The sequence below is a fragment of the Podarcis tiliguerta genome (assembly GCF_965153285.1).
Source record: "Podarcis tiliguerta genome assembly, chromosome: 13".
Classification (NCBI taxonomy): domain Eukaryota; kingdom Metazoa; phylum Chordata; class Lepidosauria; order Squamata; family Lacertidae; genus Podarcis; species Podarcis tiliguerta.
This window is the reverse complement of record NC_139546.1, coordinates 52897394-52923141: the sequence shown is the minus strand read 5'-3', so window position 1 is coordinate 52923141 and position 25748 is coordinate 52897394. Positions and strand designations below refer to the sequence as shown.

Sequence of the window (25748 nt, the reverse complement as noted above, 5' to 3'; positions counted from 1 at the left end):
GCCTGGCGCCTCAAGTGTGTATAATGAAGGCGCCAGGCAGACCTCCTTGGGGAGAGCATTCCACAATTGGGGAGCCACTGCAGAGAAGGCCCCGTTCTCGTGAGAAGGGCCTCAGCGGATGATCTCAGTGGGTTCATATGGGGAGAGGCGGTCCTTGAGGTACTGCGGTCCTGAGCAGGCGTCCCCAACCTCAGCCCTCCAGCTGTTTTGGGACTACAGCTCCCATCATCCCTAGCTAACAGGACCAGCAGTCAGGGATGATGGGAGTTGTAGTCCCCAAACAGCTGGAGGGCCAAGTTTGGCCATGCCCGGTTTAAGGCTTTAAAGGTCGAAACCAGCACTTTGAATGCAGTGCAGTCGGGCCAGTAATCTAGCCTAGACGTTACAAGCTCATCGGCAGAAGTCAGGCTGCCCCTGTCCAGTTAGGGGCACAGCTGGGCCCCCAGACGAGGCTGAGGTCAGGCCCCAAGGCCATTCCATCCTGCTGCCTAGAGAAAGCAGCGTCCCAGGAGTCTCTCTGGAGACCCCTGGCCCCATCCTTGCTGCCCAGTCTGGACCTGTGGGATTGGTCCCAGCCACACAGCTGCTGGATGCACAAAGGGGCCAGGATGAGTCAGGGGATGCCAGGGGACGGCCAGGACAGGAGGGTCATTCCCTCTGGCTGGGTATCGCTTGCCGGGCTCATAGCACCCTGGGGGTCATCCAGTCCAACCCCCTGCAATGCAGGAACCTGCCCCCCCAACGTGGGGCTCACACCTGACCCTGAGATTCAGAAATTTCATTCTCTACTGACTGAGCTGCAGACTTTTGCTCTGTCCAGCCTGCTTTTGCCGACAGTCCCTTACTGGGCCCTGGGGGGCGGAGCTGCACAACCTCCGGGTATAAAGGCAGGGGGTCAGCCCCCAGCCTGGGCACTGTCAGCAGCTCCCAGCGACAGCCAAGGACCCCCAAGCCAGCCCTACGCAAGTGAGCGAGTGGGGGCCCCTTCTGGAGCGGGGTGGGGGGAAGAGGCCGCGGGTGGGGGGACCCCCAGGCCAACAAGCGGGTGTCCTGGTCCCCTTGGGTGCCCCACTAGAGGAGGGGGCACCCAAGCCACCCTCCGTTGCCTCTCACGGCCTCTCTGCGAAGGAATGGGGGCAGCCCTCCGTTGCATAGAATTTCTGAGTCCCCCCCCCCAAAAAAAACCCTCTCTCCGCGTTTGGGGTTATTAACAGTGTGGGTCAAGGCGTATGTGGCAGACCCTTGAAATGCTGCCTTCCTGGGGAGGGTGGGTGGGGGGCACCACTTTGGAGGTCCCCGGAGGAGGCATGAGAGGGGAGCATGTCTCTTGGGGGGTGCAGAAAGGGCCCCCCATCTCTCCAGCCCCAAGGCGCCAGCTGCTCTCCTTTTCTGCCTTGAGCCAGAGGCCCGGTGACATTTCCCTGCGACCAGAAGAGATGGGGGGGGGGCACTTCTATTTTTAATCCTGGCAGCTGCTCCGTCCTCCCCTTCCCCCTCTCTGCCAGCGCTGGGTCCCTGAGTGGCGGAAGAGGGTCCCAGGCCGGTGGGCTTGGCGCTCTCAGCTGAAGCCTTGCTCCTTTTGCAGCTAATGCATTTATGGCACTGATACGCCTCTTGGTCCTGCAAGGAGCTCATTTAATCTCAACACCCCTGCAAGGCAGCCTGGGCTGAGGTGGAGTGACTCGCCCAACGACACCCACCGATGAGAATCAGGCTTGGTCTCTCCCCAGTCCCAGTCTGGCCCTCTAACCACTGCCCCACACTGCTTGGGAGAGGCCTCCCTGCAGACCTGGGCTCTGGAAACCCCAGGAGGGGAAGAGTGTTCCTCTTGCACCCGGATCCTGGTTTTGGCTTTCCCATCATGTGCATCTGGTTGGCCCCTGTGATTCTGGACCGAACTGGCTCCCTTTTGACCCAGCTCCGTCTGCTGTTCTTGTGGAGCCTCCAGCTCCAGAGCCAGTCTATCTCGATTCCTTGCTTCTATGGGGGATTTGGACCCTTTGCGGACAGGGTGCTGGGCCAGATCCTTTGGGCCTCATCCAGCAGGCCCTCCTTCCCCTTCTTAGCGTGAGACCAGCCTCCGGGTTCATAGACTTGTGGAATCGTAGAATTGAAAGGGACCCCGAAGGACATCTAGTCCGATCACAATTAAAGAATCCCTGTGGCAGTTGAGCCCCCCCAAACTTTGCCAGGGCGAAGCGGACGCTGGGAGGCAGGAGGCCTGGCTGACCCTCGCTGACCCCCTCCCTCTGACCCCCCCTCCAGGCATGTCTATCCAGAAGATCCACGCTCGCGAGATCCTCGACTCCCGGGGGAACCCCACCGTAGAAGTCGACTTGGAGACAGCCAAGGGTGAGTCGGAGCCCCTGCGGGCAAGGGCGTGCTCTCTTGGGGGGAGGGAGCCAAGGAGGGCAGGGAGGGTGCTGGGCGCCTGGCGCCCAACTGACCCTCCTCTCTGACCTCCTCTCCAGGCCACTTCCGGGCTGCCGTGCCCAGCGGGGCCTCCACCGGCATCTACGAGGCCCTGGAACTCCGCGATGGGGACAAGAGCAGGTACCTGGGCAAAGGTGAGGGGTCACCCGGACGTGGCGGCTCACGGAGCGGGGGGGGGAGTCGGTGCCCCAGGGAACATCAAGGTTAGGAGGAAGGGAAGCGGAGCCAAGTGGCACCGACACTTCAGTTCTTCTCTGCACGCAAGATGTGCTGTGGATCTGCGGAACTCCCTGCCACTGGACGGTTACAAATGGCTTGACGTCCATGGGGGGCTTTGGACGGCTGCTGCCTGCAAGGGCTGGAAGGACCAGGGTTCAGGGATGGAGTGGGGGCTTCCTGCCTCCGGATAGGGGCAGGCCGTCTCTCTGTGCCCCCTTGCTTGGGGGGATGGCCTTCTGGCCAGATACAGAGTTGGAGGGAATGCCGGCCAGACCCAAGAGCCCAGTTCCCGGCTACTCTCTTCCATCACACCCTTTCCAGACGCACCACCATAGAACTACCCGCCTGGCCCTGATTCTGCCCCATGTTTAGGGTAGCGTGGGTGGGAGTGTGCTTGTGCCCCTGCGGGGTCACCCCTCCATCCCCTCACCCATCCGTTCTGCCCGCAGGGGTGTTGAAAGCCGTGGATCACATCAACAAGACCATCGCCCCCGCCCTGATTGAGAAGGTGAGAGGGAGAGGGTGGGACCCGGGCAGGGCTTGGGTTGGGGGTCACCCTGAGCAGCGCTGGGCTCTGGGGTCACCAAACTGTGCCGTAGGAAGGGACCCCTAAGGGCCAGCTAGCCCAGCCCCCCACAAGGCAGGCAAAATAGCAGGAATCAGAGACATCAAGAGAAAGAGAGAGAGAAGCTGGGTTCTGGGGGGCAGAAGCCCTTTCCTACAGCCCCACAGAAAACCCTCAAAGCCCCTGCCCCCAGGACCAGGACCTTGCTGGGTCAAAGAGCCCCCAGGGACTCCCCAGGAAGCCAGGACACCCCCCCCCCCAATTATCTGAGCAAGCCAGCAGGAGCAGGAATCCTTTTAAAATTATTTGTATTATTTTATTTTTAAACTTTTTTCTTAACATCTTTATTGAAAGTTCAAAAAGCACATAAATATAAGTGTACCAAACATGGTGAGACGCAAACGAAAAGGAGAAACAGAACCCGAACCCTTGTCCCAAAGGCCTTTTATGGGACGCAACTCCCCCCGTTGCCACCCCCATTTATTCCCAGTTTCACGGGGTTCTTACTGGCTGGTGAGTAGGAAGGAGAGGCCAGCTGGGCAGAAAGGAACTGGGGAAGGAAATCCCAAGGGAAGAGAGGGGGGGGTCTCTCAGGGGGTTGGGCTAGATGACCGGGGGGGGGGGGCTGTCACTCCCAACTCTATTATTCTATATGCTCTGAGTTGAAAATTTTGTGCTGCGGCCTCCCCTTTGCAGCCCTGCTTTTTGTTTCTCAGGTGAAGAGAGTGGAGAGACTCTGTGTAGCGTGTGAAACATTTCATCTCAGGGTTGTGGGTTCGAGCCATGCGTGGGGCAAAAGATAGATAGATAGATAGATAGATAGATAGATAGATAGATAGCCGTGGGGTGGGGGGGTCCCCCTTCTTCCAACTCTACGATTCTATCTGGCATGCCATCTTTTGGCTCCCTTTAACTTTTGGCCCACACACCTTAAGACTCTCTGAGTTTCCCTATCAGACTTCCAACCTCCGTGCGGGGAAGGTGCCAGGCCAGGATTCGAACCCGTGTTCCCGGGAAACGAACGGGTTCCCTTTTCTCTCTCCTCCCTTAGAAGCTGAGCGTTGTGGATCAGGAGAAAATTGACAAGCTGATGCTGGAGATGGACGGGACAGAGAACAAATGTAAGCGGGCGCCTCTTCTGCCTCGCCCCCTCCTGCCCCGCTGTCTTCTCGCGCAGCCCCTCACCCAGCACCCCATCTTTTCCTCCCCACAGCCAAGTTTGGGGCCAACGCCATCCTGGGCGTCTCCCTCGCCGTCTGCAAGGCGGGCGCCGCTGAGAAGGGCATCCCCCTCTACCGACACATCGCAGACCTGGCTGGCAACAAGGACCTGATCCTGCCCGTACCAGTGAGTGTCCGGGGAGGGGTGGGGGGCGGGGGGGGGCTGGAGCCAAAGCCCCTCTCTTTTGGGGGTGCAGTGCAGGCTCCCAGAGGACTGGATCAGATTAATATATCAGCAACACCAAAGGGGAAACGTAGCAAAAAGGACCAAAAATATCAACCGTAAAGCTGTAGACTGCCCTGTGATGCTTGGATGAAGTGTGGCTAATAATAATAATAATAATAATAATAATAGAAGTGCAAAGATGCATTGCGGCTCCAAATGGATTATTGGCTTTCAGCTGATACAAAGCTTCCCTTTGCAAATAATCAGAGATTTTTTAATTTTTCAGCAAGTGAGTCCACACACACCCTATTTTTGAGAAGGAAGGGTCTCTCTCAGGGCGGCCCAACTTCTCATACCAAGGGGGTCGCGAGAGATCTTCGACCACCCAGGAACCTGCCCCCCACACCTTCTTGTGTGGAGTGGGGGGGGGAGCGAGGCCCAAATTTGACACCCCCAGCCCCAGCTCCTGTGCTTTCTCCCCAAAGACGGAGAAGGGAGGTTCTGGGCTTTGGCAAAGAGGCATAAGGCTCTGTCAGGCGGGGGTTGGTTCTAGAGCCCTCCACCCCCAAAGCCCAGCACCTCCCTTCTCTGTTTTTGGGGAGGGGGCTGGCAGGGTGGGGGGTGTCAAAGATGCTCAGGGCCCTGATCCGGATAAAGAGTCTCTATGGGGTCGGGGTTCGAGATGAGACAGTTGGAACCCTTTCCTGGAAACAGGAAGGGAGAGTTGCTTTCGCCTTTGAATCTTGCTTGGGGGGGCTTTCCAGTGAGAAGAGGGGGCTGGACTAGGGCCCCCCCCCCTCTGGCCTGATCCCACAGGCTCTTCCAGTGTTCTTAAAGGAGCTGGACATTTGCATACATGCTAATGGCACTAAGATTTGCAGGGGGACAGAATAATTGCCACACACAAGGAGAGAATTTGAACACTTCACCTGTAGGTGTAAAATCAGTACGAATGGAATCCGTCAAAACTGCAGTTGCGATGTAAGGGATTGTTATTTTGACTGGAACGCAATTGGAATTTATAAGATTTTGGAGCGCAGGAATAAAGTAAATCATCAAACCATCAATTATTGCATTGGGGCAGGGACCTAAACCGTATACCGTATTGGCCTGAATATAAGCCGCACCTGCAAATTAAAATTTGGGGGGGGGGGGGAGAGAATATAAGCCATTCCCCTAAAATTCCACAGGCCCTCAGACCCGTTCCATTTTACCGTCTGTCTGTTTCAGCAGCGATATCGTAAGGTCGCGAATTTTTGTAAGGTCGCGAATTAAAGCCACACTTTAACTATCCACGGTTGGAATTTTGGGGGGAAAGTGCTGCTTATATTCAGGCCAATACGATAATTTGTCATCTGCATGATTGGTATTACTCCTAGTATTATAATTTGGCATTGTTATAAAGAGGCTATTATTGGCTTGTTGTAATTGAAAACTAATAAAAATGATTGTATAAAAAAAGATTTGCAGGAGAAATGAAATTATGCCATATATATATATAGAGAGAGAGAGAGAGAGTTCTTCAGGCTCTGCCCTTTAGCTTGTGAGATGTCTCTGGGAGGCCACCCGTCCCGATCCTAAAGACTGGCAGTCTTTGGGACGGATCCTGACCCCTTCCTCCTGCCCCCCCTTGCCCCCGCCAGGCCTTCAACGTGATCAACGGAGGCTCCCACGCCGGGAACAAGCTGGCCATGCAGGAGTTCATGATCCTGCCGGTGGGCGCCAGCAACTTCAAGGAGGCCATGCGGATCGGGGCCGAGGTCTACCACAACCTGAAGGCCGTCATCAAGAGCAAGTACGGGAAGGACGCCACCAACGTGGGAGACGAGGGCGGCTTCGCCCCCAACATCCTGGAGAACAACGAAGGTAGCGCCTTGGGCGAGGAGGCAGGCTACTTTTAGCGGGTGGCAGGCAGCGGGGTTAGGGTTTCACGCCACCCTCGCCCTTTAAACGCCGCCACGGCCGGAATTAGCTCGGCGGCTGTAACCGGAGCTCCGGCAAAAGGGCAGCGGGGAGATACCGCTGGGCTCACCCTCAAGGGTCAAGCTTCCTGCGGGAAGGAACCCGCGGCTGAAGGCCCAGGCAGACAAATTCAGAATACTGCGGGTGGTTCTGGTTGCCTCGCCTCAAAAAGGACATGGAAAAAAGGCAGCCCGAAAGGTCAAGGGAGGGGGGCACAGAGTTCCCTGTGAAGGAAGGGGGCAGATTTGGGGGCTTTTCAGTTTAGGAGAAAGGCGAGGAAGAGACCATAAGATGATTTGATTTGATTTCTTTATGCCGCTTGAATCTCATTTCAAACAAGAAATAACCATAATAGTGCATTGCGAATGCATCACATAAAATCATTAACAAATTATCAATAAAATGGTTGCAGTCTATAAAAAACTTAACGAAACAGCAACTAGAAATGAACCAAATCTCACCATTGCCACAAGTTGTGTGGTTGACAAATCAACGCGGCATTTAGAATCTATAAAACAATATTTTAAAAAGATGGACAAAATATAAGATGGAATTACGCAGAGAGAATTGTTTTCCTCCTCCTCTTGTGGGCATCCAAGGCAGGTGAATGTGGGGAGAAAAGAAAGCTCTCCTGTTGCAGAGCCGGAGTCAGGGATGGATTTCCAAGAGGAGGAGACCAATTCCTGGAGGAAAGGGCGATTGAGGTCTTCCCAGCCACCATGGCTGTGTCTAAAAAAGCCAGAGGAAGCCCTGCTTTTGAATCCCAGTTTCCGGAAACCGCAGGAGGGGATGCTCTTGTGTTCAAATCCTCCTTGTGGGTTTCCCGTAATGGGCGCCTGTTTGGCCCCTGTGAGGACAGGAGGCTGGCCTCCTTTGGCCTGATCCCGCAGGCTCTCCTTAAGGCTTCTGTATCTCGGTTGCTGGACTCTTGGTCTTGGCTTCTGCTCTGGGGCTTTCTCCCCCGGGAAGAGATGCTCTTTGTACTGGGGCACCCCAATTTCTCACTCTCTCCTCCTGCCGTCCCCCCGCCAGCCCTGGAGCTCCTCAAGAGTGCCATCGAGAAGGCCGGCTACTCGGACAAAGTGGTCATCGGCATGGACGTGGCGGCCTCCGAGTTCTTCCGCAAGGGCAAATACGACCTGGATTTCAAGTCTCCCGACGACCCCAACCGCTACATCTCCGGAGACAAGCTGGGGGAGCTTTACCAGAGTTTCATCAAGAACTACCCTGGTGAGAGAGACGGCCAAATTGCTTCCGGGTGACACAAAAACCAGGGGACCCCATCCCACTGAAATATCTCTTCTTTTAAAAATTAAAATAATTTTTATTATTAAAATAATTCAACATTAATACATACATGTTACGAATATACAAACATACATTTCATACAATCCTTAAGACTATTCAGACATACCCCCACTCAATCCCACAGATACTTCCTTTTCCCACCACCGTCCCTCTCCCCACCCTTGGGGTAAACTTCCAATCTACTCAATTTCAATTTCTTTCCACTTCTATTACTTTCTTTCACATACTTTAAAACCAATTTTCTGCTTCTTTTTCTGTTTCACATTGTTATACATCTTACTTAGTATTTCAGTATTTATAACGGAACTTGTTTATTCTAATAGGAGTTCTGGTTTTTCAATATGATTTTGCAAGTATCCTTTAAACACCTTCCAGTCCTTGTCTATTTTCTCTTTTGAAATATCTCATTTTGTAACTCTGCGGAACTTCCCGCTTAGAGGCCGTCCTAGCTCCTTTCCTGGACCGCTTCCCACATCCGTGGCGAGGGACAGGCTCTCTGTGCATGCCCAGGGGCGCTCTCTTCACTCCTCCGGCCCCACTGGGTTGACTGGGAGCGGCTGCCAAGAGCATATAACACAGGGAAAGACCTACACTGGCTCCCAGTACGTTTCCGAGCACAATTCAGAGTGTTGGGGCTGACCTTTAAAGCCCTAAACGGCCTCGGCCCAGTATACCTGAAGGAGCGTCTCCACCTCCATTGTTCAGCCCAGACACTGAGGTCCAGCGCCAAGGGCCTTCTGGCGGTTCCCTCCATGTGCAAAGTGAAGTTACAGGGAACTAGGCAGAGGGCCTTCTCAGTGGTGGCACCCGCCCTGTGGAACTCCCTCCCACCAGATGTCAAAGAGAAAAATAACTACCAAACTTTTAGAAGACATCTGAAGGCAGCCCTGTTCAGGGAAGCTTTTAATGTTTAATAGGTCATTGTATTTTAGTGTTTTGTTGGAAGCCACCCAGAGTGGCTGGGGGGCCCAGCTAGATGGACGGGGTATAAATAATAAATTCTTCTTATTATTATTATTATAATAATTATTGTTGTCCATATGAGAGGTTAGCCTGAGGGCTGTGGGCAGGAGGTGTGGGGCAGAGCGGGGAGAGAGATGTCGGGGCGTGCTGGCCTGTAACGCCCTCCCTTCCCTCCCCACCTCCCTGCCCCCCCCCCAGTCGTCTCCATTGAGGACCCCTTTGACCAGGACGACTGGGAGACGTGGTCCAAGTTCCTGACGCAGGTGCAGATCCAGATTGTGGGCGACGACTTGACCGTCACCAACCCCAAGCGCATCCAGCAGGCGGTGGAGAAGAAGGCCTGCAACTGCCTCCTGCTCAAGGTCAACCAGATCGGCTCCGTCACCGAGTCCATCCAGGCGTGAGTGTCCGGGGAGGCAGCAGGGTGTCCTCCGGGTGGGGGGCTATTGCGGCAGGTGCAGGATCTCCCGGGACACCCCCCAAACCGTCTCCTCCTTCCTTCCTTCCCAGCTGCAAGCTGGCCCAGAGCAACGGCTGGGGAGTCATGGTGAGCCACCGCTCCGGGGAAACCGAGGACACCTTCATCGCCGACCTGGTCGTGGGTCTCTGCACAGGGCAGGTGAGAGGACCAGGGTGGGGATCAGCCAATGCAGAGAGGGTGCCTGTATCCCCCCCCAACTCCCCATTTTAGGACGCTCGGCCTGTTTCCCCATTCAGGGTTCCTTCCTGTATTCTGGGGGGTGGGACTGTGTGGGTTTTAAACTTCGCAAGGCGTCCCGAGCGATGCGCCGATAGGGCCCAGTGCATGTTTTGCCAATCGATATATCAATATCTCTGGTGCCTTTTTGCAGATCAAGACCGGAGCTCCCTGCCGCTCCGAGCGTCTGGCCAAGTACAACCAGCTGATGAGGTGAGGAGATAGAATTGGAAAGGGTCCCCCAGGGGTCATCCAGCCCAACCCAGAACCACAGCTCCAGAATCCATGGCAAGCTCTCCTTAAACACCTCGAAGGGAGGAGAGCCCGTCATCTTCCAAGGGGCTCCATTCAAATAGCTTTTACTGTCAGAAATCTCTTCCTGATGTTGAGTCAGAATCTCATAACTTAACGCCATGAGTTCGAGTCCTCCCTTATGGAGCTGCGGAAAACAAGCTTGCTCCATCTCGCAAGCAGCAGCCCTTGAGATATCTGAGATGGGCCCTGTATCTTCTCCAAGCTAAACATCCCTGTTCCTCCCGAGTCTTGCTTTCCAGACCCGGCACTGATCTTGCTCCCCGTCTCCCTTCCTTGCAGGATCGAGGAGCAGCTGGGAGACAAAGCGGTCTTTGCCGGCCGCAAATTCCGCCACCCTCTGGCCAAGTAGAAGCAGCGCCTGGCCTGCAGCCCCACCCCAGGGGGGCCAGGGAACCCCAGGGAGAGACCCCCCCCACCTGCTCTCCTCTCCTTGGAAGGCGGCTCCACAACACCGCCCCCCACTGGCCAGGGCTGGCTGGATCCCCTCCTCGTTTCCCCCTTCCGGGTCCTGGGCAAAGGCCCTGGCGGCGCAGCTGAGGAGCCTCTGCCCCACCATCCCATCTCGGGGCAGCGAATAAACAAGGCCGTTGTGCCAGAGCAAGCGGCGTCAGGATCCTTCTTTGCGTCTTCTGGGAAACGGGACGGGGTGCATGTGTGCCTGTTAGCCAGGCAGAGGCGGATTTAGGGGCGCGCGGCCAGTTCAGTCACACTGGGCGCCACACTGGGAGGGTGGTGCAACAATAGAACGGAAGACGGGTGCGCCAGTTTGGTGCCAGTGAAATTGGGAAGTGCCCAGACTGCCCCTGAGCCACGTTCCCCTTTGTGCTTCAGGCGGGCTCCTCTCGCCTCCCTCTGTCGCTCTGCCAGGGCTGGGCAGTGTTGGGATACATCACCTGCTAAACATCATGGTATATTGAGATATCACGATGTCTGAAATAAGCAGAGGCATTGGCTGACTTCACGGTTTCCCCCACATCAAATTATTGCGTAGCACACAAGCACACGCCAGGATTCGCAATATATTCCCAGGTCAAATACTATGAAACCAAATCACAATATGGGCTTCAAACTGGTTTGGGACCGTATATTATCTCCCCGTCCTCTTCTCTGAATGAAGGCTTTGCAGGAAATGGTCAAGGTTGGGGCTCCAGGTTTCTAGGCCTCAGTAACTTCGCACACACAAATGAAATTACTTGTGTATGTGCAAAAGAGCGTTATGGTAGCCGACTCTTGATGCGAATGAACTGGGATTAGCAGAGGCTACAGAGGGTCTTCCTGGGGTCACAACGGGGCCCCACATAAGCCAAAGAGGCCCACAGAGATGGGGGCGATTTAATGTCAAGCAGAGTCCTCTATGGCAAAGAGCTCTTGGGGAAGGAGGGCTGCTAGAACACCTGCCTGGCATGCAGAAGGCTGCCTGAAACCCTGGAGCGCTGCTGCTTCCAGTCACTCTAAGCCGTACTGAGTGAGACGGACCACAGGCAAGATTCCAGGGTTCCTGTTAAAGGAACCATGAGGACTAGCACCTTGGCTTTGTTTGAAGGAACCGCAGCTCGGTGGGAGAGCTGCTGCCCCGCATGCAGAAGATCCTGGGTTCAATCCCCCGTTGGAATCTCCAGGCAGGGCTTCGAGAGACTCCCTGCTTGAATCCCGGGAGAGCCAGAGCTGCCGTCAGTGTGGACAATGTGGAGCTAGGTAGATTCCTCCACCCTTGCCAACTCCCTGTGAAGGCCACCTGAGCCAGGGAGGGGGCGATCTCTGACTCTCCCCACAGCCAGCGAGGTGCAATGGTTGGAGTGCCAGATGGTATTCTGGGAGAGAGCTGGGTTTGAATCCCCCCTTGGCAATGGAGCTCACAGGGTGTGACCTTTGGCTCCCTGCCTCTCTGCCTAATGTACCTCGCAGAGCGGTTGTGGGGATTAAATGAAGGTGGGAAAACTGGATATGAATCTCATGCCTTGTGCTCTTTGGGGGAAAGGCAGTCTAGAAAGGGACGAAACGGCGAGATGCATAGGGCATGGGACTGGTGGGGGTCCCACATTTGGATAAGGGCCACAGATGACACCTCCCCCCCCCCTTCCACCTCAGCCAGGGGACTTCCTTGCATCTTCCACCAGCAAAGTCCCTAAATTCCCAATTACACTTATCCATTTGTTCTTGTGATGCGCCCTGAGGTCTTTTGACGGATATAAATCAAGGGTCAGCAAACTTTTTCAGCCGTGGGTCGGACCACTGTCCCTCAGACCATGTGGGGGGGGGCTGGACTGGACTATATTTTTTTTTGGGGGGGGGAATGAACGAATTCCTATTCCCCGCAAATAACCCAGAGATGCCTTTTAAATAAAAGCACGCATTCTACTCATGTAAAAATACCAGGCAGGCCCCACAAATAACCCAGAGATATATTTTAAATAAAAGGACACATTCTACTCATGTAAAAACACGCTGAATCCCGGACTGTCCGCAGGCCGGATTTAGAAGGCGACTGGGCCAGATCCGGCCCCCGGGCCTTAGTTTGCCTACCCATGATATAAATCTAACAAATCATCATCACCATATATAATACTTGACTAGCCTTGCCCCTGTTGACCACGAACTTTGTTGAACAGCCCTGAGTTTGAGTGGTTGTATACACTTTTAAGCGCTTATTTACCTCCCCTCTAAACTTGCCCCCCCCCCAAATGTCAAAAGCTTCCATGGGGCTGTGAAGAGGTTCTCGCTCTCGACACGGAGAAAAGGCAGCGGCAAGGCAGCGTCCAAAACAAGCATTTAATGTTGTCCACACACATATACAGGCCTCCACCGCTGGCGTCTCCCCGGCTCCAGCATCCACACGGCCTGGCCCCCTTGGGAGCCTGTGACACGTGGGAGCAGTGAGTGGGGTGTGCAATGGGGGCATCGGCTCCCCATAGCGGGAAGGCAGGCAAACAGAATTTCTTAAATATTTACACACTGAATAAAAACTCCAGACCTGGCAGGGACGTTAGGAGAAGATCCAAAGGGAAGACAGTTATGCTTCGGCCTCGACACCCCAAAGACGGAAGGGACCCTCTTGTCAAGCGCAGCAAGGACCCCTCCCCGCAATGCGGACACGGGGGCAAACGGGCCCCTTTGCCCTCCCACCCCACAGCGGGGTAAAGGGGGCTCCGCTGTCCTGGGGTCTTCCAGTTGGCCGTGGCACTGCAACTCGGTTGCTCCCCCTGGTGAGATGCAGGGAGTACTGCAGCTCAGAGGGATGCCCTCTCTGGTGGATGCGAGTGGTACTACAGTGGTAATAAAAACTGGGGTGGAGGGGAGTTTTAAGATGGGGGAGAGGTAAGGGTGGGGGGCTTCAGTGCAAGGTGGGGGAAGCACACTACAGGATTAAAAGGGGCAACTTCAGTTGTGGAGGTCTGAACAGCACACAAAAAGGGAATTGTGGTGTGTGGTTTTTTTTTGGGGGGGGGGTATATTATTTATTCTCTTAACACACTCCCACCTTGCTACAATCGTCTCAGCCCCTTTTCTCACACGCAGAAGATAAAAACTTTTACAAACCCTCCTCCTCCTCCTCGCCCGCCAGCACGCTAACGCCACCCTAGGCTAGGGGTCAACTACTCAAAAGGGCTGGGGTACACCTAGGGAGGAGAGGGAGGGATGTTTTGTGGGAGTCCCCCCCCTAATCCGCTCCAGGGAGCCCCCAGGTGGGTTCCACAGAAGTAGCAGCAGCAGCAGCAGCAGCTCCGGAGGCGAGTCCCTGAAATCAGGCGACGGGGAGCAAGCCCGGCCGCTGCCGGCGGCCCCGATCCCTACGAGCTGCTAGCGGGCGGAGCGGGGCCCTCGTCCTCGGTCTGGCGGAGGCGCTGCTTCTTGGCCCGGATCTCGTTCATGGCCTCCTCAATGGAGCGCGTGTCTCTCTTGTTGGCGACGGGAACTGTGAGGGGAGAGGGACGGGGAACGTCAAGAATTTGCCAGCCCGGCAAAGATCGACCTCTGAGAGGACTCTGCATTTATTCAGGTGGGTCTTTTTTTTGTCATATTATGAAAAAGACTTAATAAAAGGCGGAGAATCGGCCAGCTCAACCACGAAGGCCCAATTCAGCCCAATTTGAAGAACACAGGAGCCTCTCACAGCAGGCCTTGAGAAGGTGGAGAGCCTTGCTGGTGTTCTGGACTACATTTCCCAACACCTGGAAGGCGCACCATGTTCTCAGTGCCCCGTGGAGGGCCTTAAGGTCCATAAATAGCAACACCCTAGGCCCTAAGGAAGTCAGATTAGCCTCAACCAGAGCCAGGGCCTTCTCAGTGATGGCTCCAGCCTGGTGGAGCGCTCTGCCTCATGAGACCAGGGCCCTGCGGGATCTGATTTCTTTCCACAGGGCTTGTAAGACAGAGTTGTTCTGCCTGGCCTTTGGATTGGAATCAATTTGATGCCTTCCCCTCTTTCCTTTTTCCCTTCCGTGATGGAACTCCTATTTGGGGACTTCCCTGGCTTTTTCTGGCCCATGTAGGACCAGTCTGGACAGTTGGCCTTGGTGAAGACTCGGAGTTTTCATCCCCAAAAAAGTTTTTGAGTTTCTGCTGAAATGAGTTTCTGCATTTCAGTGTTGTATTTTACTCTTGTTTTTTAAGTTGTACTTTAATCAGTTGTTTTTATACCTGGTGTTAGCCGCCCTGAGGCAGGTCTTGGCTGGGGAGGGCGGGGTATAAATAAAATGTATTATTATTATTATTATTATTATTATTATTATTATTATTATTATATTATCTGCTCTAAAGCTCTGTCTGCAACGCTTTCCCTCCTCTTTCATGGTTTAAGAACAGGCCCAAGGGGGCCCATCGACCCCGGAATCTTGTTCTCACAGTGGCCAACCTGCTGCCCCAAAGCAGGATTCGAACCCATGAGCACTTTCTTCCCTCCTGTGGTTTCCAGCAACTGGTACTGTACTTGGAAGCATCACAGCCTCTGACTATACAGACAGAGCAATAGGCACTGCAGCTAGCAGCCATCAATAGCTCTCTCCTCCTCTATGAATCTGTCTAATCCTCTTTTAAAGCGCTCCAAGTTGGGGAGTTCCACAGTTCACCTGTGTGCTGTGTAAAGACATTTCTTCTCCTATTAATAATAATAATATTTATTAAATATGTTTACTGCCCCATATCTGTAGATCTCAGGGCGGTTCTATATCCCCCCCCTACACTACCCCCTTTGCTGTTTTTCCTACCACAAATCCGTATCCTTATTTTCTGGTTGTTACAAGGGGTATAGCTCAGCCGACTAGAAGTCGGTGCCGTTAATAATAATAACAATAATTTTTTATTTATACCCTGCCCATCTGGCTGGGCTTCCCCAGCCACTTTGGGCGGCTCCCAACAAAATATTAAAATATTGTAATGCATCAAACATTAAAAACTTCCCTAAACAGGGCTGCCTTCAGATGTCTTTTACAGATAGGATAGCTGCTTATTTCCTTCACATCTGCTGGGAAGGTGTTCCACAGGGCGGGAGCCACCACCGAGAAGGCCCTCTGCCTGGTTCCCTGTAACTTGGCCTCTCGCAGTGAGGGAACTGCCAGAAGGCCCTCAGAGCTGGACCTCAGTGTCTGGGCGGAACGATGGGGGTGGAGACTCTCCTTCAGGTCTACTGGGCCTTTGAGTTTAGGGCTTTCAAGGTCAGCACCAACACTTTGAATTGTGCTCGGAAACGTACTGGGAGCCAACGTAGGTCTTTCAAGACCGGGGTTATGTGGTCTCAGCGGCCGCTCCCAGTCACCAGTCTAGCTGCTGCATTCTGGACTAGTTGTAGTTTCCAGGTCACCTTCAAAGGTAGCCCCACATAGAGCGCATTGCAGTAGTCCAAGCGGGAGATAACCAGAGCATGCACCACTTTGATGGCCAGAGACTCCATGGGCAGATAGGGTCTCAGCAGGTAGGGATTCACATTGGAGCAAGAAAGAAGGAACCCATGCTCCAAAATGCTGGGAGACGGCCGGAGATTGTTTCCGGCGGGTGCCGTGGACCCAAGGATTCTTGAGGGATAGCACCCTGCGCATAGCTGGGAGTGCCCTGGAGGGGCCAGTCCAGGCTGCTCTTGCTGCAGATGTCCCTCTGGGTCTTGGGGAGCCAACCAGGAGAATCCACCCACCCCTGCCGACTCACCGCAGCCGTAGGCCTTGTTGGCCTCCATGGTATGCGCGGCGTCCTTGGCAGCCACCTTCCCAATCAGGTGGCTGTACTTATCCTTGTAGTCAGTGTTGGGACTGACCACCGTGGGGCCTTTCAGGGCTTCCTCTTCCGCCTGCCGCTGAGCCAGTTCCTGTGGGGCAGAAGCCACAAAGGGGCGAGAGACAGAAGGGAATAATCAATAAAATAAAATTTTATTGATATCCCGACCTCCCTAGCCAAAGCCGGACTCAGAGCGGCTAACAACAATAAAAGTAACAAAGCATTCTAAAATCAATTCATTCTAAAATCAATTCGAAATCAAATTAAGTTAATGGAAGCAGCTCCCAGCCCCACACCTGCCCACCCCACGGCGCTTGGAGGGGGCAAGCGATTCGTCCCTGTAGCCAAATTTATGGGGCTGCGTGTTGCGTTTGTCACAGCGGCTGCTTCATTCTTTTCACATGCCGCCCTTCCTCCCAAGATCACAGGGAGGAGGGTACCTTTTATCACATGTGGTGGACCTGTCCCAAGGGGAAAGTCTTCTGGGAGAAGATTTATAATGAATTGGAAAAAATGTTGAAATACACATTTATAAGAAACCAGAGGCCTTTCTTCTCGGAATAATAGGATTGGAACAGCCCCAAAAAGATGTTAGATTGTTTTTGTATGCCACAACTGCAGCTAGAATTTTGCTAGCTAAGAATTGGCAATCACAAGAAGTCCCAACAGTGGAGGAATGGCAGATGAAGACGATGGACTTTTCAGAGCTAGCCGACCTGACCGGAAGAGTCCGCGACCAGAAGGAGGAGGAGCGCCAGGAGGAATGGATGAAATTCAAAGACTGTTAAGATAACTTAATTGGAAAACTTGCAAATATCAGATAGGCTTGGGATTTAAAATATGTGACGTTAGAGAATAATATGTTTAAAGTTAAAATGAAAAGAAAGAAAGATGTTAAGTGAGTACTTTTATGAGAAAATTGGTTTTGGACAACTGTTACAATGATATACACTGAAATTCAGCCAGGGATTCCACTATAAAAACACAAACACGCATGATGTTTTCATCTGGGGAACTGCCCTGAAATCTTTGGATGGAGGTCAGCCTGGTTAAAGAGGAACATTTTCACCGGGCGCCTCAAGGTGCATAATGAAGGCGCCAGGCGGACCTCCCTGAGGAGAGCATCCCACAAATGGGGAGCCACTGCAGAGAAGGCCCCGTTCTCGTGTTGTCACCCTCCGGGCCTCTCAGGGAGGCGGCCCACACAGGAGGGCAGAGTCTGGGCCAGTAAATATGGGGAGAGGTGGCCCTTTTGGTGTTGCGGTCCTTTACAGGCTTTAAAGGTCGAAACCAGCACTTAAAGGGGGAGCCAGTGCAGTCGGGCCAAGGTGGGTGTCGTAGGATCAAACTCTCTTGCAACCTGGCTGCAAAATCCTGCAGCAGCTGACCTTTCTGAACCGTCTTCAGAGGCGGCCCCACATATGCAATCTAACCTAGAGGTTACCAGAGAATAGGCAGAGGTTAGGCTGCCCCTGTCCGGTTAGGGGCACCGCTGGGCCACCAGACGAAGCTGAGGGAAGGCACGCCACGTCTCCAGAGTCTCGAGCGACAGCAGTGGATCCAGAAGTATCCCAAAGCTAGGCACCCGCTCCTTCAGAGCAGGCCACCATTGAGCTCCGTACTGTCCAGCCACTGCACTCTGCAGCCCAGTGGCCTTTCCTTCCCCTCAGGGAAATGCTAGAAGAAGGGGAGGACAGTCCGCCTGCCGCTGCTGCCAGGAGAGGCAGAGAAAGGGCAGGGATGTAGGGGTGCAAAAATCCAGAGGGTGGGGGTCAGGTGGGATCGCTATGAGGAATTATGAAATATGGAGCAAGCCATTTGTGTCAGCAATGATAGCATTGCGTTGACTGGGTTTGATTCAGTGACAATAGTTTCTGATCGAATCCCACAGGCCTCTCCACCTCTGCCATTTGCTTTCTCTACGCCTGACAGGCAAGTATAAGGATTCTGAAACACAGGCCAGTTGCTTCATCAGGCATCCTCACTACATAAAGATAGTAGGTCACTTTGATGTAGTTTAATATTTAGAGAGTTCACAAGGAGATGGTAAATTCTGCCATCCTGTCTCTCCTGTTTATGACGTCCAGGGTTTTGCTGAATGCAATCCTCCTTTTATTCCTATTTTATTTACTCTGAACTACATATGCATGCTCAAGTAGGAAATAGTTTCTTTGTAGTTTTAACTTTAACTTTGTCCCACGTGGGGTTTTTGAAATGCTCAGAGGAAATCTGATTGGTTCTTACGGACACTGTGTAAAAAGTTCTTTTGTGAATAAAACGACCTGGGTCGAGGGGTGGAGAGGGATTATTATTATTATTATTGGCACTTCCTCCCAGAGTCTTGCTGGTCAAGCCTCGTGTGTATTCTGTTAATCAGAGTCCAATCCTTCCTTGTTTTGGGAACGCTACACAGGGAGTCCCTTGGGAGATGTTCTGGCTGCTGGGCCCGATGGCTGGACATCCCAGGAAAGGATAAGGCAGCAAAGAGAGTGCAGGAAGTATCCTTAAGCAAAGAGCATTTTGTCTCTCTCTCTCTCCTCACAGGGACCCATGGTGGAAAACCCACAAGCAGGATCAAAGTATTCTGAGCAACCCTCTCCCACCCTAAATAATCTGGTATTTAGAATCACAGCTGCTTCCAAATCCAAGTTTCTAATGTTCTTATGCGCTGGGGCGTCTATCTCTGGTTCCACAGTTTGCAAATCCCTCAAGGAGCACCCCGGGGTGGCGTCTCCTCTGAGGGTGGCACTGCAATCCTGGCCCAACAGGCCCAACCCTGCCCCCCTAGAGGAAAGCGGCCCACCTTCAGCCGGCGTTTCTCCTCGGCCTGCTGGGGGTCCCACTCCTCCCCCCGGCGGTAGGCGTCCAGCTCTTCGTCCGAGGGGGCGAATTCCTGAAAGAGAGGCGGGCGGGGAGGTCAGAACGGGAACACGGACTCTCCAGGGGGTGGAGAGGAGGAACGGGGAGCGACCCCCAAGAGGGTGAGAGGGGCACAGCGACGGATCTCCCACTTGCCTTCTTGAAAATCATGACGTATCGGGACTCCTCCTCGTCACCAAAGGAGAAGGAGGTGAGGCCTGCGACTTCCACCACGTCGTGCCTAGAATGGGAATCAAGAGAATTGCACCGTTGGGAGGGGCACTGAGGGTCATCTAGTCCAACCCCCTGCAATGCAGGAATCGCAGCTAAAGCGCCCCAGACGAAGGGTGAACTGCCCTCTGTTTAAAAGCCTCCAACACCTTCTGAGAAAGCCTCTTCCGCTGTCAAAGGGTTCTTGCACACAGAAAAGTTTTTCCTGATGTTTAGTCAGAATCTCCTTATTAATAATAATAATGTTTTATTTGTACCCCGTCCATCTGGCTGGGTTTCCCAGCCACTCTGGGTGGCTTCCAATGAAGATGGAAAATACATTAAAATGTCACACATTAAAAGCTTCCCTGAACAGGGCTGCCTTCAGATGTCTTCTAAATGTTAGGTAGTTGTTTTCCTATTTGACATCTGATGGGAGGGCGTTCCACAGGGAGGGCACCACCACCGAGAAGGCCCTCTGCCTGGTTCCCAGTAGCTTTGCTTCTCACAATGAGGGAACCGCCAGAAGGCCCTTGGCGCTGGACCTCAGCGACACTTGAAGCCACAGGTTCAAGTCATACTCTCCAAAGCAGGAGAAAACAAGCTTGCTCCATCTTCCTTGAGATATCTGAAGATGGCCATCGTATCTCCTGTCCTTCTCGTGAAACATCCCCAACTCCTTCAACTGTTCCTCACAAGGCTTGGTTTCCAGACCCTTGAACCTCTTGCTCGAACCTCCTTTGCAAACATTCCAGCTTCTCAACATCCTTCTTAAATTGTGCTGCTCAGAATTGGACACGATTCCAGGTGTGGCCTGACCAAGGCAGCAGAGAGGAGTGATATGATTTCCCTTGACCTGGACACTAGACTTCTAGTTGATGCAGCCCAGAATGGCATTCGCCTTTTTTGCTGCTGCATCACACTGTGGGCTCACGTTCAGCTTGTGGTCCACCAAGACTCCCTCCCCCCCCCCCCCAAGATCCTTGACCCTATTTAAATTCATTTTGTTACTTGCACCCAGTTCGGGCCGATTCGAGGGTAACCCAGACGTGGAACGAGTCTGCCCCCGCGGCTCGACGGAGGGAGAAACTGTCTCTCATGTCTTGTTACGCTGCCGTTTCTACGGGGATACTTGCTCGGTATTTATCACTCCTGTTATACAAAAATCTCCAAATGGGTCCGAACTTCAATGTCTAAAACTCCTGGTAGAGGACAAGGATCCAGAGATCACGCTCAGGGTGGCCAAATTCTGTGCGACCGCCATAAAACTTAGGGAACAAGCTGCACTACCAAAGCGATTAAGGTTTTAAATGACAACTTTAGGTTATATTTTAGTGATCATTAGTGATATATTTTTTAAACTGCCGCTATATCTGCATTGTCTCTGTTATACCCAATTGCAATTCAATGCATTCCTGTTGTGTTTTATGATTTTCCTGATATTGTATGTGAGCTGGAACTGGTCTGTGACCGTAATAATAAAAATTCGCAATTCACCCAGTTCTCCAATCTGTTCAGGCCGTCCTGAAGTCGGAAACCAAGCCAGGGTCAGGTATGCTTCACCTGGAGGCTGGATTTCACCTGCCCAGCTGCAAGGGCACCTTTTCCCTCCCCTCCCCCCCTCGCCCCCCCAGTGGACTCACAGAATACTGCGCTCAATCTTGTTCATGGGCCGGAACTTCTTCTTAGTCTGGCTGCTATCTTGGATGAAATCGGATACCTCCTTCTCCATCTGTATGGCGGGGAAAGAGAGAGGAAGCGGTGAGCAGGCGAAGAGGAAGCCAGCGTGGTCCCTGGTCCCCACCTGCCTGCAAGTTGGGGACTTGTGCCCTGGGGGGGGGGGCAGAGGACACACCCGCTTCCTGAACTCGACTTTCTGCCTCTTCTCCTGCTCTTGAAGCTTCTTCAGCTGTGCTGTTTGCTCTGGGGAAAGGAGAGAGAGAGGAGAGATACGATAATCTTTATTGTCATTGTCCCATACAGAAATTAAAAAATTCTGGTGCTGGAGGAGACTCTTGAGAGTCCCATGGACTGCGAGAAGATCAAACGTATCCATTCTTAAGGAAATCAGCCCTGAGTGCTCACTGGAAGAACGGATCCTGAAGCTGAGGCTCCAAGACTTTGGCCACCTCAGGAGAAGAGAAGACTCCCTGGAAAAGACCCTGATGTTGGGAAAGATGGAGGGCACAAGGAGAAGGGGACGACGGAGGACGAGATGGTGGGACAGTGTTCTTGAAGCTACCAGCATGAGTTTGACCAAACTGCGGGAGGCAGTGGAAGACAGAAGTGCCTGGCGTGCTCTGGTCCAGGGGGTCACGAAGAGGCGGAAACGACTAAACAACAACAACCTAAGACATTCAAAACCAACAAGCCTGCTATCCCAGCGATCTCAACCTCGTTAGCCCCCTAAAAACTCTGATACCCCATTTTAAAAATACAATATACTCCCATAAAGACTCCTTACACTGTGTTTAAAACCAAAACCGCATTTGGATAGAAACTGTTTCTCAGGCAGCTAGTCCTAGTCTTTATAACCCTGTACCTTCTCCCAGAAGGCAGGAGCTGAAAGAGATCATTTCCGGGGTGCGCACTATCCTGCGCTATCTCTGCAGCTTCCTTATGGCACCTGGAAGCCTAGATTTGATCCAAGGTGGGAAGAGGGCACCCAATTATTCTCTCCGCAGTCTTTGCAACCCTGGACAGCGTTGTTTTTTCCCTGGCCGTGCAGCTCCCAAACCACACACACAGACCATAAGTTAACACACTCCCAACAGTACAATGGTAAAATGCCATCAACAGGTCCTTTGAGAGATTATTTTTCCAGAGGATTCTCAGAAAATATAACCTCTGCTGTGGTCTCTTCACCAGGTCTTTGCTGTTTTCTCCCCAGCTTAGGTCATCTCTCAACTCCATTCTCAGAAAGGGGTGCGTGAGTGGCTTGGGGGATCCCAGAAAGGGATCACTTGCTCCTGCTTCCAAGACGGCAGCCTCTGGGCCAGATCCCAACTCACTCAGGGGCAGGGACAGCCCTGCGGTTCCCAACGTGGGGCAATTTGATTCTTAAGAGGGGCAATTCGAGAACGAGTTATCAATGGCCTTTTAGGCTTCATCCACGTGGATACCAGTTCACTTTCTGAATAATACGAATTATATGTCACAGGAGGGGGCATCAGGATTTTAGGGAGGCTTAGGTGGGGCATGGCCCAAAAAAGGTTGAGAAGCACTGGTCCAGCTGCTTGCTAACGGAGAAACCGTAGACCTTCCAGCTCTCCAGAAGGAGTTCAGTTCTACAGAAGGAAATGGGGAGGAGAGTCCCGCTGGATCAGGCCCACCTGATCCAGTATCCGATTCTCACGGTGGCTGACCAGATGCTCCGACCGTAGAAGCCCCAAAGCAGGGCATGGGGGCGCCATTCCACGCTGCCCCCTCCTGCGATTCCCAATAGGCAATGCTACCCCCAACCGTGGAGGGAGGAGGGAGCCTTTGTGGCTACTAGGAGCCCTGGAAATGCTTCTCCCTCATTCCTACTGTTTTGGGGGGACAGGGTGTGGGCGGGTGTGGGGGATTCCCTGGTCCTGAATGGGGTAACTGTGCCCCTGAAGGACCAGGTGTGCAGCCTGGGAGTCATTCTGGACTCACAGCTGTCCATGGAGGCGCAGGTCAGTTCTGTGTCCAGGGCGGCTGTCTACCAGCTTCATCTGGTACGCAGGATGAGACCCTATCTTGCCCTCAGACTGTCTTGCCAGAGTGGTGCATGCTCTGGTTATCTCCCGCTTGGACTACTGCAATGCGCTCTATGTGGGGCTACCTTTGAAGGTGACCCGGAAACTGCAATTAATCCAGAATGCGGCAGCTAGACTGGGGACTGGGAGCGGCTGCTGAGACCACACAACACCCGTTCTGAGAGATCTGCACTGGCTCCCAGTACGTTTCCGAGCACAATTCAAAGTGTTGGTGCTGACCTTTAAAACCCTAAACAGCCTTGGTCCTGTATACCTGAAGGAGAATCTCCACCCCCATCATTCTGCCCAGACACTGAGGTCCAGTGCTGAGGGCCTTCTGGCAGTTCCCTCCCTGTGAGAAGCCAAGCTACAGGGAACCAGGCAAAGGGCCTTCTCGGTGGTGGTGCCCGCCCTGTGGAACATCCTCCTTTCAGATGTGAAGGAAATAAGCAGCTATCCTATCTTTAAAAGACATCTGAAGGCAGCCCTGTTCAGGGAATTTTTAAATATTTAACACTGTATTGTTTTTAACACTTGATTGGGAGCTGCCCAGAGTGGCTGGGGAAACTCAGCCAGATGGGCAGGGTATAAATAATAAATTATATTATTATTATTATTATTATTATTATTATTATTATTATTATTATCTTCTTTGACTCCTGAGGGAGGGAGTTCCACAGTCTCTCTGTGCTGCGTGAAGAGGGATTTCCTTTCCTCTGTCTCGAATCTCCCAACATTATTCAGCTTTCTCCGGTGCCCATGAGTTCCCATGTTAGCAGAGAGGGAGAAAACCTCCCCCGTGTCCACTTTCTCCAGGCCCCTCAGCAACTTTCTAAACGCCTGTCGTGTGTCGTCTCTCGCTTGCCTTTTCTCCCAAACCCCCAATGTACCATCCACTCTGCAAAACTCTTCTCCACAAAGCGCACTTTATAATCTCAAAATACAGGACAAAAACACTTGCAACACTCAATTAATGTTGTACTTGAATCTTGTTTTTTAAGCTGGGGCATCGGCGAAAACTGGGGTGCCGTTCTCTGACGCCCCCCAGAACCAAGCAGTTGTTTCGGACTACAAATCCCATCGGCACAGCTGGACCTTTATTTTTATTTTTTTAATTCTTTATTGATTAAAAGTTTACATATCTATACAGCGGTACCTCGGGTTAAGTACTTAATTCGTTCTGGAGGTCTGTTCTTAACCTGAGCACCACTTTAACTAATGGGGCCTCCCGCTGCGCCGCCGGAGCCCAATTTCTGTTCTCATCCTGAAGCAAAGTTCTTAACCCGAGGTACTAGTTCTGAGTTAGCGGAATCTGTAACCTGAAGTGTCTGTAACTTGAGGTACCACTGTATTCTAATCAATTGTTTTTATACTTGGTATTAGCCACCCTGAGCCTGGTCTTGGCTGGGGAGGGCGGGGTATAAATAAAATTTATTATTATTAATTCGAAACAAAGATATCTAAAATACAAAGCGAAACACGATAAACGCGGCCAGGGAGAAGCCTAAGATCTCCAGTGTATTCCCCCTTGGGGTCCCTGGTCAGCCTCTGGGAGGTCAGGGGGCCGGGCTATGGGGAGCCCCTTTGGGCCTCATCCGGCTGCAGGGCTCTCCTCCTTCTGCTGGGCACCCCTCAGCACCCAGCCTTGGGGGGGGGGGGCAGCCAGGGGGCAGCTGGGATCGTGTGTCTCCAGCCCCCAATGCCAGCGGGCCTTTCAGGGACGGAAGGGGCTCCAGGGTCATCTAGCCTGACCCGCGGCGACCTCGACGTCACCCTCCCGGAGCTGCGCATGCGCCCTGGGCCCTCGTCTCGCGGAGCCTCCAGGGGGCGGCGCAGTCTACCTGCGAGGGAGGCGGCGCTTGCTTCCCTCCCCACCCGGACTCCTGGGTTCCTCCCCCCCTCCCGCCTTCCTCACCCTTGGCCCGCTTGGCCTCCCGGTCGCCCAGCGCCGGCGGCGGCTCCATGGAGCTCAGGATGGAGCCCAGCAGATCCAGCTCCGCCATCTTGGCCGCCCGCCGGGAAGCCCCGCCCACCAGAGCCAGCGCGGTGACGTCAGGGCGACGCCGCCGCGCGGGGCCGACGGGAAATGGGCGGGGCGAGAAGCCCTTAAATGGAAATGAAACGCCGCCCGCTCTACCGGTTGAACTTCGGCCTGTTGGGGGGGGAGGTCTTCGCTAGCCACGCCCCTTCGGAAGGGGGCGGGGCGAGGAGCTCTTAAAGGGAAAGGAGACCTCGCCCGCTCTACCGGTTGAAATTCTGCCTGTGGGGGGCGCGGCCTTCCACTAGCCACGCCCCTTCGGAAGGGGCTGCCGGGAAAGGGGCGGGGCGCCCTTAAAGGGGAAGGAAATGCTGACCGCTCTCCCGGTTGAACTTCTGCCTGTTCGGGGGCGGAGGTCTTCGCTAGCCACGCCCCTTCAGAAGGGGCTGTCGGGAAGGAGGCGGGGCGAGCTCTTAAAGGGAAAGGAGACCTCGCCCGCTCTACCGGTTGAAATTCTGCCTGTGGGGGGCGCGTAATAGGGGCGGGGGCTTCCACTAGCCACGCCCCCTCGGAAGGGGCTGCCGGGAAAGGGGCGGGGCGCCCTTAAAGGGGAAGGAAATGCTGGCCGCTCTCCCGGTTGAACTTCTGCCTGTTGGGGGGGAGGATCCCTTGTGGGGCTCCATGGTCGTGGCCTAGGCGCAGGGGGTGGGACATCCCGCTAGCCACGCCCCTTAGGAAGGGGCTGTCGGAAAGGGGCGGGGCGAAGAGCTCTTAAAGGGAAAGGAGACCTCGCCCGCTCTACCGGTTGAAATTCTGCCTGTGGGGGCGCGGCCTAGGCGCAGGGGCGTGGCCTTCCACTAGCCACGCCCCTTCGGAAGGGGCTGCCGGGAAGGGGCGGGGCGCCCTTAAAGCGGAAGGAAATGCTGA

At 53.6% G+C, this 25748-nt stretch overlaps 3 protein-coding genes across 11 annotated transcripts in view; 2 read left to right on the top strand and 1 right to left on the bottom strand.

Annotated features, from left to right (window-relative positions):
• Nucleotides 1-25748, top strand: part of LOC310663192 (uncharacterized protein) — a 140786-nt gene that overhangs the window by 7004 nt on the left and 108034 nt on the right. The window lies entirely within an intron of this gene.
• On the top strand, nt 833-10449 carry ENO3 (enolase 3). The gene is made up of 12 exons (XM_083410524.1): nt 833-966; nt 2266-2352; nt 2472-2567; nt 3102-3160; nt 4269-4338; nt 4431-4564; nt 6247-6469; nt 7598-7795; nt 9035-9236; nt 9347-9455; nt 9688-9746; nt 10128-10449. Exons 2-12 carry the CDS (start codon nt 2268-2270, stop codon nt 10195-10197), a joined length of 1305 nt encoding a protein of 434 aa, XP_083266650.1. The 5' UTR covers nt 833-966; nt 2266-2267; the 3' UTR covers nt 10198-10449.
• On the bottom strand, nt 12604-24907 carry SPAG7 (sperm associated antigen 7). The gene is made up of 7 exons (XM_083410793.1): nt 24759-24907; nt 20977-21044; nt 20765-20853; nt 19068-19152; nt 18856-18945; nt 15987-16143; nt 12604-13761 (listed from the first exon to the last, which is right to left on the bottom strand). Exons 1-7 carry the CDS (start codon nt 24844-24846, stop codon nt 13637-13639), a joined length of 702 nt encoding a protein of 233 aa, XP_083266919.1. The 5' UTR covers nt 24847-24907; the 3' UTR covers nt 12604-13636.